This window comes from Dromiciops gliroides, chromosome 2 (assembly GCF_019393635.1).
Source record: "Dromiciops gliroides isolate mDroGli1 chromosome 2, mDroGli1.pri, whole genome shotgun sequence".
Taxonomy (NCBI): Eukaryota; Metazoa; Chordata; class Mammalia; order Microbiotheria; family Microbiotheriidae; genus Dromiciops; species Dromiciops gliroides.
In genome coordinates this window covers 82,044,809-82,058,589 of record NC_057862.1, presented here as the reverse complement: position 1 = coordinate 82,058,589, position 13,781 = coordinate 82,044,809, and the positions used below count along the sequence as shown (strand labels likewise).

Genomic DNA, 13,781 nt, shown 5'->3' with positions numbered 1-13,781 from the left:
CAGTACGAAAACAATCAGTGGTCTGTCCTTGACCCAGTTCTCCTTGCATAATATCTAAGTAAATGTGGGGAGGTTGCATAATGCATAATTGTGGACTGACTGATTTTTAAACTGAGACTGCTTAGAATGACCCATTTAACTTAACCATATATCATATATGAAATTTACTCAAATGCCAAAGTTTTGTGGGGTAGAAGGTAGCACAGTATTATTGTTCATGGGGAGGGAAGGAAAGAAGTCATACTTGAAAATACTAGTTTAACTTTTTAATGAGATTTCAAATTATTTGTAATGATAATTTATATTAATTTAAGTTATACAGTAGGCCTCCATTTGCCATATTGTCTGTGGTTATTTGGTTATTGAGTTAGATGTGATCATTTATTCTCACATAACCATATTATATCTAGACATGTAGGGGATTTAAAATAATACTGTTGAAATTTTCATATAGCATAGTCCCCTCTAACCCTACATGCTGGAAGAAAGGCAGGGGAAAAAAACAAAAAGGACACAAACTGATCGATACTTCTTATGTTCTACATAGGAATTAACTATTTTTTCTTTTTTTTTAGAGGGGCTCCCATTGAGTAATTCAGATGCAGATAGACAGTTGCTGGAAGCTGCAAAAGCTGGAGATGTGGAAACTGTAAAAGTAAGATATAAACTTGTTTTTCTTTCTTTTTTTTTTTTTTAAGTGAGGCAATTGGGGTTAAGTGACTTGCCCAGGGTCACACAGCTAGTAAGTGTTAAGTGTCTGAGGCCAGATTTGAACTCAGGTCCACCTGACTCCAGGGCCAGTACTCTATCTACTTCGCCACCTAGCTGCCCCCTAAACTTGTTTTTCTTGATACTAGTTTTTTAAAATTTGTTCAGAATATCCAGATTTTCCCTCCAGAGAACACAATTTGTCATATTTCAAAAAAGAAAAAAAAATTCTTAAATAGTTCCCCTCTGTTCTTTGCTGGTATGTCTTTGTGTCTCATCTCTTTCTCTTACATGCAAGGTTTTTTGAATAACATAAGAAAAAGATTTGCCCTCAATCTGATCTTTATATCAGTATACATAAGCAGACCTTTAAAGTTGTAATAAATATTGTCCCCCAAACAAGGTCTAGCTAGATCCCATGTTTTCTCATCCTTTCCTACTTTGACTCTAACTATTAATTAAATGTATAACTGGAGGTTTTTAACCAAATGTTTTATCTAAAGAGTATTTGGGGATTCACTGACATGGTTTGAGTATGTTGAGTCAGTCCTCAGAAGAATATTTACAGAATCTTTTGGAAGGAATCCTAGATTCTCTAATCTAGCCTGAACCTAAATAGATATCCAATCTATAATATCCTTAATTGTGGTTATTTCCATTTGGAAATACTTCATTAATGGGAAACCCACTTCTTCCTAGGACACCCACTTTGGGACAGCTTTTTTCAAGTTCTTTCTCCATATACTGAGCTTTAACCTTTCTCTCTTTCTTGTTCCACAAGAACTTAAAACCAGCTATCATAGATCCCCAGAGAGTTTTCTCTTCAGACTAAATTTCCCCCAATTTTTTCAGTTGATCCTTGTGGGGGGGGGTCTCCAGCTTCCCTGAACAAGTTCCAGTTTGTCAGTACTTCAGAGAATTTCATGAAAAGTCTCGTCAAACTGTGTGCTCCCTCCATCTGTCCAGTTCTAGCCTGTGCACACCTACACCAACAGGATTCTATTCCATGCAGATATTCAGTGTTCTAGAGGACTTCCTTAGGTCTTAACACAGTCATCCATCTATTAGGCTTCACTATACAACCAGCCTACCTCCTTTTCCAATGATGCATTTCTTGCATGTTATCTTTTATACCAGTTTGGATCTGGAGGATTTATGTAATACTTTTCTAGATTATGAAATACAATAAAGCCAGTCCTCCTTTTTAATTCTGGGACCACTTTGTCTGTTGTCTATGTGCAGCAATCAATAAGTATTTATTAAGTGTCTTCTATGTGCTAGATACTGGGAGTATATCTACAAATAAGTCCTACTCACAAAGAGTATACTTTAAAATAGGAGGAACAATAATAAATATATCTATAGTATGTATGTATAGGGGTTAGGGTAAGAGACTGGACCTGGAATTGGTATAGGAAGCTCATAGTGGGGGGGGCGGGGGGGGGGAACCTCCCTCTCCTGGTGCAGGTGAGCACCTTCTCACCTTCTCTGCAGCTTAGTCTTAGAGAGTTGCCTGGGGACACAGTGAGGTTAAATATCTTGCCCAGGGGCACTCAATTTGTTTATTTCTGGGGCAAGACTTGAACTGAAGTCTTCTGACTCCAAAATCAGTTCTCTATCCACTATACTGGCATACCACGCATTTATAACATCTTATTTTTTAAAAAATAAAATGTAAATTATTTTTGAAATATTTTATGTCTTCATTAGATTATTTACATAAAATAGTAATAATTCTGAAATGTATCAGCTTTACTCAGTCCTGGTATTTGAAGATAAGGGTTTTGATAAAAGCTTTTCTGGGACTGAAGGGGAAATAATGATAAAAATGTGAACAGAGTAGTTATCAGAAACTTAGTTGAATATTTAGCAAATCAGTAAAGCAACAAGGAAAATCACCGCTTATTTTCCTCAGAAAATGTGCTAACTAACATTCTTGGTACATGCTACAGAAATTGTGCACTGCTCAGAGCGTCAATTGCCGAGACATTGAAGGGCGGCAGTCTACACCACTTCATTTTGCAGCAGGGTACAACAGAGTGTCAGTGGTCGAATACCTGCTACAACATGGAGCTGATGTGCATGCTAAAGATAAAGGGTAAAGAGCTTTTAACATGACTGGATTTTCCTTTTTATCCCCTCAATTTAGTAGAAATCATTTCATGAGAATTGTCTGATTCTTTTATTTTTAAAAAAATTTTGTCTCTTGGTATTAAGAGTTACATTTCAGTTCTTCTTCCTAGCATTTATAAAGGCTTATTTGCAGTGTTTATAGTTTTTTTGGAATAATAAAGGAAAGCAAGGTAGGTAACACTGCTTTATTTCGGTTTTATGTTAGAAATATTTTTTCTCCATAAGGATAGACATCTGATACTCTGTTTTAATACTAATCCCAGAATTAAAGTTGCTGTGAAATTTTATGCTGCCTATACATAAATTTATGTCAACTTTCTGAACAAATTATTTATAATAAAACCTTGAAAACCAACAATCTATTACCCTGACTGGATTTTTTCCCCCCCCCAGTGGCCTCGTGCCTTTGCACAATGCATGTTCTTATGGGCATTATGAAGTTGCAGAATTGCTTGTTAAACATGGAGCAGTGGTTAATGTAGCTGATTTGTGGAAATTCACACCTTTACATGAAGCTGCAGCAAAAGGAAAATATGAGATTTGTAAACTTCTTCTACAGGTATAGTCAAGTATTTAAATTGTGTATAATGGCATGTAATTTATGAACCTAGTCTAATGATATACTGTGACTTTGGACAAGGCATTTCACTACTCTGGGCCCCCTTTTTTTTTTTTCATCTGTCAAACACAGGGATTAGACTAAATAATCCAAGAGTTCCTGTGGCAAAATGAATAGATAGCTGGACCTAGAATTGGGGAGACCTGATTTCAAATTTGACCATGGACATTTAGTACCGATGTGACTCTGGGCAAGTCATGCAACCATCGATTGCCTTAATTCCCTCAGTGTAAAATGGGAATAATAACAACACCTGTCTCTCAGGTTGTCATGAGAATTAAATGAGATATTTCTAAAAATGGTTAGCACAGTGCCTGCCATGTAGTAGGCATTATATAAACGCTTTTTCCCTTCCTCCTACTATTCCCTTTCATGATCCTATAAGCCTTTGATATTTCCAATAGCAATAATAAACTTAAACTGCTTAAGAAAAAGAGCCAACTCCATTATCTGATTATGTCTAGGGAGGTAAACTATTTCAAATTTCCCATGCTGCATTCAAATCTATTTAACCTCTCAGACTTAGTTTCTTTTTCTGTTAAATGGGAATGATATTTTAACTATTGCACACAGTTTTTATGGGAGAAAAGTTTTGCAATCCTTGAAATAATATAGAATTATGAGTTAATACTACTACCACCACCAGCATGGGCCCCAATTTCCTCATCTTTCAAATTGTTGAATTATCAACAGATACTAGTACCTTAGTGAAGTCATATGACATTTATTTTGAGGACGGATAAGGCAATTGGGGTTAAGTGACTTGCGCAGTTAAGTGACAGCTGGTAAGTGTCAAGTGTCTGATCCAGATTTGAACTCAGATCCTCCAGAATCCAGGGCCAGTGCTCATCCACTACACCACCTAGCTGCCCCATATGACATTTATTTTTAATCAAATGATGTTTATAGTCAAAACTGCTGGGAATTGTTGGACTAAATGATGCCTCTTCCATCTTTAAAGCCTATAATTCTATAAGAAATTTTTACTTCATTTGAATCATTAATTGTGGAATCACACAGTATAAATTCGTCCTTGGATTGAGAGCTAGAAGGGAGCATTAGAGATCCTTCCCTCCAATCTTCTCATCTTATAAATGAAGAAACTGAAGACCAAAGTTTAGGGGACTTGCCTAAAGTCACCTTGGTAGTAAAGAGAGCAGCTAGAATCCGAAGAGGAAAAGCAAGATACTTTTCTTTGACATCATTATGTTGATTTTTTTTTTTACCAACAAAATCAACAGCTTTTATGCCTGTCTGATTTCCCTGTGTTTAGCATGGAGCAGACCCTACAAAGAAAAACCGAGATGGAAACACTCCCTTGGACCTTGTTAAAGATGGAGACACAGATATCCAGGATCTGCTTAGAGGAGATGCAGCTTTGCTTGATGCAGCCAAGAAGGGCTGCCTAGCCAGAGTAAAGAAGTTATCCTCACCTGATAATGTAAATTGCCGGGATACTCAGGGCCGACATTCAACCCCATTACATTTAGCAGGTAAGTGAAAGAGACTTTGCAGATTCATTAAGGTGACATTAAGGATCTTTTGGGATAAATTATTGCCTCTGTGTGAGCTTGAAATACTCAAAAAAACATTTTCTAAAGCTTTTAGAATTATTATCTAAGTGTGTATTATTAAGATTTGTATACCAAAAAAAATAATTTGATAGGGAGAGAGGTATAAATCCCTGAAGGAATCAGGGAAAAGCCTCATATAGGTTGGCCTTAAGATGAGCTTTGAAGAAAACCAGGGATTTTGAAAAGCAAAAGTGAGGAAGGATTCAGTTTCAGATATGGAGACAGCATGTGCAAAGATAGATGGGGGAGATGGAATGTTGTACATGAAGAATAGCAAAAAAGCCACTTTGAGCCATTGCTATAGTTGAAAATTTTGTCACTCTTCCAGTCGACCTGTTGACAAGCTCCTCCATACTTTAGACTCGAATAGAAGACAGTCCATCACTGGGCCTATAGTAAAAGCCTTTCTAGTTTGATAGGACCTGCAGGAGTTTGTATTTCACTGACAGCCTTCAGGAACTCGGGGATCTGGAAGGATATTTGCACAAATCGACCTGGGGTTAATATTGCCCATCTTAGAGGGAAAGTTTAATAGATTTAGTTGTTTCCACACTGCAGGAGTCCCTTCCATTTGGCAGGGTGTTTGAGTCTTCTAAATCACCGTGTTATTTGAGTCACCTGTCTTTCTTTCATAAACTAATCAACCAAGTATTTATGAAATATCTACTATGTGCCAGGCACTGGAATGCCCAGGACAAAGGTGGTCTAATTACAGAAACAAAAACGAAATAGTTCTCACTTTCAAGGAGCTTACAAACTATTTGGAGAGACACTGTTTGCATATATAAATATATACAAAATACAAGGTCATTTGGGGAGGAAAGGTCGTAGGAGTTGGGCAATAACAGATGAGGCTTCATGTTGAAAATAGACAGTTTCAAACCCATGGGGAAAAAAAGAAGGGAAGAAAATGGATTCCTATTTAAATAGGCCTCTCAGGAAATAGAGGCTATCAGTTCTTGTGAAAGTAGATATTTCGTGTTTTCTTCCATATGATCCTGTCACCTGCAGAGGAGGAAAACCTAAGTCTCACAACAGATACATTAATCTGCCTAAAGCTTTTATATTTCTCAGTCTCTGTTTTTTTTAACTACATATCTTTACCGGTGCATGTCTACAGTATTATATTTTCACTGTAATTTTGCCAACAGTTGTGAGGTAGATTTGGGGTCACGGGACCAGGAAGACCATGGGCAAAAAGAGACATTAGTCTCAGGATCTGTTTTCTCATCTGTAAAAACGAATGTGTTGGAGTAGATGACTTCTGAGTTTCTTTCCATCTCTAAATATGTTATTTAAATTATGTTAAAGTGGTCTGGAAGGTTGTTTGTAAAATATAGCCAATGGAGCATTAAAAGGAGGTTTGGGTGGTTTTTGGTTTTATGTTTAATGCTCTTACTATATTTTTCCAATGAAATTTGTTTTCCTCTTCTCAAAATATTTTTCAATCAGCAGTTTCTGGCACTATAGAGAATGGTATTTTCAGTATGAAATTTCTTAACACATAATTTTTCATTCTTGTATCTGTTTTGTAAATTGAAGTGTAATTACATTTTACTTTTATGTAACCCTTTCCCTCTTCTTTTTCTATATTAGCTGGTTACAACAATTTAGAAGTTGCAGAATATCTTTTGCAACATGGAGCCGATGTAAATGCCCAGGACAAAGGTGGTCTAATTCCATTACATAATGCAGCATCATATGGGGTAAGCTGTCCTTTTGACACCTAAAAAATAATCTATGGGAACTTTAAAGTAAGTGGCAGTATAGTAGCCTGCAGGTAAAATTTTTTTCTGGCATCATCATTTATTCCTTTTTTTTTTTTAAACTACCTTGCTGCGATAGCACAGAGAATTTATAAAGTTCATGGAGACCTGGCTATAAATTCAAATTATATTGACCTCCTACCTTAGAATAGCATGAATAATTAAGTGTAACTGATATCTCATATGCAACATCTGTCCTTGCACAAAATTAGAAAATGATTAATGTAACATAATTGTTTTAGTTGGTTTCCTCAGGTTACCAAAATCTATGAATAATACTTGATTGTGGTGTTAAAAAAGAGTACATCCCTTTCTAAAATTTTCAGAGTACATTTAAGAAATAAAAATGGCATACAACTGTAGTTTCTTCCTTGAGAAACTAGTATGATGGGAGAAACTGATAAATGCCACATACATTTTCATTCACAGCATGTTGATGTAGCAGCATTGCTTATTAAGTATAATGCTTGTGTAAACGCCACGGATAAATGGGCTTTCACCCCTCTGCATGAAGCAGCCCAGAAGGGAAGAACCCAACTTTGTGCCTTGTTGTTGGCGCACGGAGCTGACCCTACACTGAAAAACCAGGAAGGACAAACCCCATTGGACTTAGTTACTGTAAGTCGTTGGTTCTTTTGTTCCTGACTTTAGCTGGATTTCTAAGAATAACTTATGTTTACAGAATGCTTTGAGGATTAGAAAGCATTTTCTCTGTAGCAAATCTGAGGAAGATAATACAATTATAGTATCTCTTTTGAAACTGAGACCCAGAGAAATTAAATAACTTTCAGGTAGCTAGTGACTGTTGTAACTGCTGTAACAAGGACTCTGAGAGAGATCTTACTCCTAGTTCAGGAGTCTGCCTTAAAGCGACATGGACTAAATCTGAGTATCAGCTCAGTGTTAGGTTTTTATTTTCCAGATACTGAAAATAATTGATAAAAACTAGTACGTTTGACCAAAGCATACAATTTTTTACTTTTTATTCAAGTTTTCTTGCATCAAATGACAAGTATGGAAATGTTTTTCATGATTGCACCTACATAACCTATATCGGATTACTTACTGACTCAGGAAAGGGATAGGGAAGAGAGAGAGGGATAGAATTTGGAACTCAAAACTAAAAAAAAATGTTGAAATTGTTTTTACATGTAATTGGGGGGAAATAAAATGTTTTAAATGGTTAAGAAAAAACTAGTAGGTATATTTAAGCAGATATATTTAGTGAATAGCTACTCTGTGCCTAACACTATGCCAAATTCTTTTTAAAATATAGAAAAAGTATGGTCCCTTCTCTCAAGGAGCTCACAGTTTACTGTGTATTTGTGGAGACAAGCCAAAAGACAAGTAAAATGAATCCCACTCATTTTTCTTCCTTGGCTATTCTCCAAGTGAATTTCCCTTATCTCTCCTTCCTTTTCCCATCCCTTCCCTGCCACCACAGTTGTGGGGAATTTCCTACTCCCTTTCTGACCTCTTCCTTTCTCAGTAATGGAGGTTCTGTCATCTACTACCCCCAAGAACTCCCACCAAAGCTCATGTTAATTGCCCTTCTTCCCACCTTCCAGCTATCCTGATGAAGTCACACATGAGACACCTCTCAATGTTTGCATAGGGAGGATTCCCCCTTCCCCATTTAGGGCAAGGATTAGAAGATCTAGTTGTTACTTGGTCCATTTTTCCCTAGAAATGACAATTATAGTAGTTTTAATACTATCTATAGATAAGTTTGGGATTAAATAGATTTCTGTGGGCAACTGAAAATCTATGAATGCTTCTCTAAGAAAATGAGTTCTAAATTCTAAGCAACCTCTTTAAAAGAAATATTTGGAAAACAGCCTATTTTTGTAAGTCAGAACTAAATGACAAATTGTGTGGCACAGACTACTTGAACCATAAGAATTCAGAGAAAAAAGGTGATTAAATATTCCCGGGGTTGGGGGGTTAATTGAAATTATGATACTACCCGATTTGAGGACATTTGGCCAACCAAATAGACTATCTCTGGAAAATAATGTTCTTTATCTAAAAAATTGCATTGCTTCTATAGACAAACATGATAACATTGCATTGAACATTTTCCTAAACATGTAACATTGTCATTCAGTTTGATTAAACTAAGTATAGGTTGGAGGTTGCCTTGATGCAGTACCAATACAATTAAATCTCTCAGCCTTATATTGATCTTTTTTGTGCCATTTTCTATACACTTTAGGGGGAGGAGCAGCAGCAGCAGCAGCAGCAGCAGCAGCAGTAGTAGTAGTAGTAGTAGTAGTAGTAGTAGTAGTAGTAGTAGTAGTAGTAGTAGTAGTAGTAGTAGTAGTAGTAGTAGTAGTAGATGAAGACAAAGATGAAGAAGATTGTATTCATGCTGAGCTACATTTCACAAATTTATATCATTTGCTCTTGAGTAGGTCAAGCTAATATTATAAAAATGACAATTCTACCTAAATTAATTTACTTATTCAGTGCTATATAAAATCAGACTACCTAAAAATTATTTTATAGAGCTAGAAAAAATAATAACAAAATTCATCTGGAAGAACAAAAAGTCAAGAATATCAAGGGAACTAATGAAAAAAAATACACAGGAAGGTGGACTAGCCATACCAAATCTAAAGCTTATACTATAAAGCATTAGTCATCAAAACTATTTGACACTGGATAAGAAATAGAGTGGTAGATCAATGGAATGGGTTAGGCACAGGAGACACAGTAGTAAATGACTATACTAATCTACTGTTTGATAAACCCAAAGACTCCAGCTTCTGGGATAGGAACTCAGTATTTGACAAAAACTGCTGGGAAAACTGGAAGATACATAAAGGGTGATACAATAGGTAAATTCAGAAAGGAAGGAATAGTTTACCCCTTAGTTCTATGAAGAGGAGAACAATTTATGACCAAACAAGAGATAGAGAACATTTTAAAATGCAAAATGGATGATTTTGATTACATTAAATTTAAAAGGGTTTGTACAGGGGGCAGCTAGGTGGCACTGGCCCTGGATTCAGGAGGACCTGAGTTCAAATCCGGACTCAGACACTTGAGACTTACTAGCTCTGTGACGCTGGGCAAGTCACTTAACCCTTATTGCCCTGCAAAAAAATTAATAAACGAGTTATTAAAAAAAAAGTGGGGTTTGTACAAACAGAAGCAATGCAGCCAAAATTAGAAGGGAAACAGAAAGCTGGGAAACAATTTTTATAGCCAGTGTTTATGATAAAGGCCTGATTTCTAAATTATAGGGAACTAAATCAAATTTATAAGAATGCAAGTCATTCCCCAGTTGAGAAATGAACAAAGGATATGAATGGGCAGTTTTCAGATGAAGAAATCAAAGTTATCTATTACGGTATGAAAAAATGCTCTAAATCACTATTGATTAGAGAAATACAAATTAAAATAACTCTGAGGTACCACCTGACACCTATCAGATTGGCTAATATGACAAAAAAGGAAAACAATAAATGTTGGAGAAGCTATGCATTGTTGGAGTTGTGAACTGATCCAGCCATTCTGAAGAGCTATATGGAACTATGCCCAAAGGGCTATGGGACTGTGCATACCCTTTGGCCCAGTAATACTACTCCTAGGTCCATATCCCAAAGAGATCATAGAAAAGGGGAAAGGACGCACATGTACAAAAATATTTATAGCAGCTCTCTTTGTGGTAGCAAAGAATTGGAAATCTAGAGAATGCCCATCAATTGGGGAGTGGCTGAACAAGTTGTATATGAATGTAATGGAATACTGTTATACTGGAAGAAATGATGAGCAGGCAGATTTCAGAAAAACCTGGAAAGACTTAAGTGGACTGATGCTGAGAGTGAAGTGAGGAGAAGCAGGAGAACATTTGCACACAGTAACAGCAACATTGTGTGATGATCAACTGTGATGGACTTGGCTCTTCTCAGCAGTGCAATAATCTAAGACAGTTCCAAAGAACTCATGATAGAAAATGTTCTCCACATCCAGAAAAAAGAATTGTGGATTCTGAATGCAGATTGAACCATGCTGTTTCTACTTTTTGGCTGGTTTTTTTTCTTTTTCTTTTTTGAGGTTTTCCCCTTGTGTTCTGATTCTTTTTTCACAATATGACTAATGCATGAATATGTTTAATGTGATTGTACATATATAACCTATATCAGATTGCTTTCTGTCTTGGGAGGGGGGAGGAAAGGGAGGGAAAAAAATTTGGAGCCACATTTGACAAATTTATCCTGATTTTCTAGAGCATGTTTGTTTTCCCTGAATGTTGACTTGTTTGCCTTCATTTTTTTTTTATATTATGGACTAGCCTTTTTTTTTAAGTCTATTTCTGTTGTATTTTAGTGGCTTCATATCTTAAAAATAAGAGATGAACATCCATCATGTCTGTAATTTTTTTGTTTTGACCTCTAGGCAGACGATGTTAGTGCTCTTTTGACAGCAGCTATGCCTCCTTCTGCCTTGCCATGTTGTTATAAACCACAAGTCATCAATGGTCTGAGAAGCACGGGAACTGCATCAGATGCTCTGTCATCAGTTCCTTCCAGCCCATCAACTCTCTCTGCAGCCAGTAGTCTTGATAATTTATCTGGTAGTTTTTCTGAACTCTCTTCAATTGTTAATTCAAGTGGAACAGAGGGTGCCTCAGGTCTGGAAAAAAAGGAAGGTGAGATCATTTTCCAGTGAAAATCTTTAAACAATCTCACGTCGGTATTTTGCATGAGTGCTGAAAAAAATTGTCGGACTAGAAGTGCAGAAATAAGTACCTAATTCAGCTTATCAGAAAGAACACTGAACTCTTGCTCTTGCTTTTCTTTTAGTATGATGAGTAGACCTAATAGTAATTTTTATTATTCCAGGCAAGAATTGATGATCTAGACACTACCATTTCAGTAATGTTTTCTAAGTATAAATATTCTTTCTGAAGGTTAGCAACACTTATTAGGCAAATGGTTTTGCCACTTTTACAGAATCATAAGAGTTTTGCCTTACAGTTGTCTCCATTTTAAAATAGTTTGTACAGCATGATATGACTAAATAAAGCTTTAAAATACATTTAAAACTTAGTGCAGAAAACATAAAAGTTAATGCCTTAAGGCAAAAATGTTCTTTAGGGTGTATAGCTAAAAGATGTCCTTTTTTAAAAATTATTTTTAAAACACAAAGCTCCTTTCATTATGACTTGCTTTTAAGGATTTTGAAATCTTATCACTTTTCTCTCTTTTTTTGCCATTAAGAAACAATGCAATTAAATATTGTTCACCTAAGTGACTATTATTTTTATTAATGTTCTTTCTAATGCCTATATTGATATTGTGAAATTAAATGCTATATAATAAAAAATATGCAGATTGCAACATTCTTTACATGAGATTTAGTATATTTTCTTTTTCTTTTTTTTCTTTTTCAGTTCAAGGAGTAGATTTTAGTATAAATCAGTTTGTAAGAAATCTTGGACTTGAGCATTTAATTGATATATTTGAAAGAGAACAGGTAAGTAGCTATATTTTATAGCTAGATTTGGTAGAGTGTTGCATTTTTTTCCCATAAATGATTTCTGTCACTTGAACCATTCTGGGGAAGAGTATTAATCTGCTTTCGGGAGGAAACAGCACATTTGTTGTTAAAGGTTTTTTCTTTTTTAATTTCATAGGCAGTTCTGACAGTTTCTACTTTTTCTGATTTTTAGAGTTTCCTATCCATTTTTTGGAATATAGATTATTTCCTTAATACTATTTTACATGCATTAAAATTGAATGAGTCATATTTTATAGAGCTTTAATTTAGTTTTTAAAGGTATTCTTTTAGTCACCATTTGTTCATTTCTGTTGTAACCACTTAGTAGGATTTATTGAGCATCTGCTCTGTGCTTAACTCTCTGCTAGGTGCTATGAAGGAAGTGAGAGAAATATACAACAAAGTCCCTGCCTTAGGGAGAGAGAACTAACACATTAACAATTAGAAAATAACAGAAGACAGTATGTAATGTAAAAATTATGTTACAGAAATTCAGAGAAGGAAAAGGTCAGTTTAGTCTGAAGTGCTCAGGGAAAGCTCTTTGGAAGAGGCAGGCCTTGAATTGAGCCTCACAGGATAAGGATTTGTTGATCAGTATTTCTGATCAAAGGATCCTCAGAAGCAAAGAGGTGAGAATTAGTTTGTGGGGAAGTGGGTTAGAGGAATATTATGTCCTTTGTGAATTTGGAGTTGGAAGGAACCTCAAATGATCTAATCTATTCCAAAGCTCCTGTTTTGTAGACTGAGACCCAGAGAGATGATGTCATCTGTTCAATCAAGTAAGCAGCAGAGCTGGAATTCAAACCCAGGTCCTCAAATTCAGTGCTCTTTCCACTGTCCCACATTGCCAAGTCACTTAACCCAATTGCCTTAAACATCCAGTCCCGTCTCCTGATATATAGCTTGCCACTGGACCCAGATTCCTCTAGAAGAAAGAGTAAAGTTGGTGACCTTGCACAGCCCTCCCTCACTGAGATCCTGTTTATTGCAAGTTAAGACATCTCAAATGGGGGGAGCTAGATGGCGCAGTGGATAGAGCACCAGCCCTGGAGTCAGGAGTACCTGAGTTCAATTCCAGCCTCAGACACTTAACACTTACTAGCTATGTGACCCTGGGCAAGTCACTTAACCCCAATTGCCTCACTAAAAAAAAAAAAAGACATCTCAAATGGTCCTCTTCAGTAATGAAGGACAAACAACACCCAACACTTGCCAGATTACTGAAGATCTTAAAAGCCAAGCAGAGGAATTTAGACTTTGTAAAAGAGACGTCATCATTTATATTTGTGTGGTTACTTGCATTAGGAATAGGTAGTGGGCAGTAAGATAGGTTCTTTAGTAGGTGAAGTGATGTGATACAGTAGCATTGTGTTAAAGACCATTTAAGTCATCTGAATTTAGTGATGGTGACGTGACAGAAGCGGTGGGCTGGGGATGAGGCCACTTGGATCCCACCTGTAGTTCCCCTAAAGG

The 13,781-nt window shown here is 36.2% G+C and overlaps 1 protein-coding gene across 1 annotated transcript in view; it reads left to right on the top strand.

The window, feature by feature from the left end:
- Positions 1 to 13,781, top strand: part of TNKS2 (tankyrase 2) — a 68,088-nt gene that overhangs the window by 38,164 nt on the left and 16,143 nt on the right. Inside the window, exons 13-20 of the mRNA XM_043983500.1 lie at positions 576 to 655; positions 2,661 to 2,806; positions 3,235 to 3,400; positions 4,734 to 4,953; positions 6,631 to 6,740; positions 7,230 to 7,418; positions 11,205 to 11,457; positions 12,202 to 12,284. Of these exons, the coding sequence (XP_043839435.1) occupies positions 576 to 655; positions 2,661 to 2,806; positions 3,235 to 3,400; positions 4,734 to 4,953; positions 6,631 to 6,740; positions 7,230 to 7,418; positions 11,205 to 11,457; positions 12,202 to 12,284 (1,247 nt within the window). The remainder of the gene's footprint in view (positions 1 to 575; positions 656 to 2,660; positions 2,807 to 3,234; positions 3,401 to 4,733; positions 4,954 to 6,630; positions 6,741 to 7,229; positions 7,419 to 11,204; positions 11,458 to 12,201; positions 12,285 to 13,781) is intronic.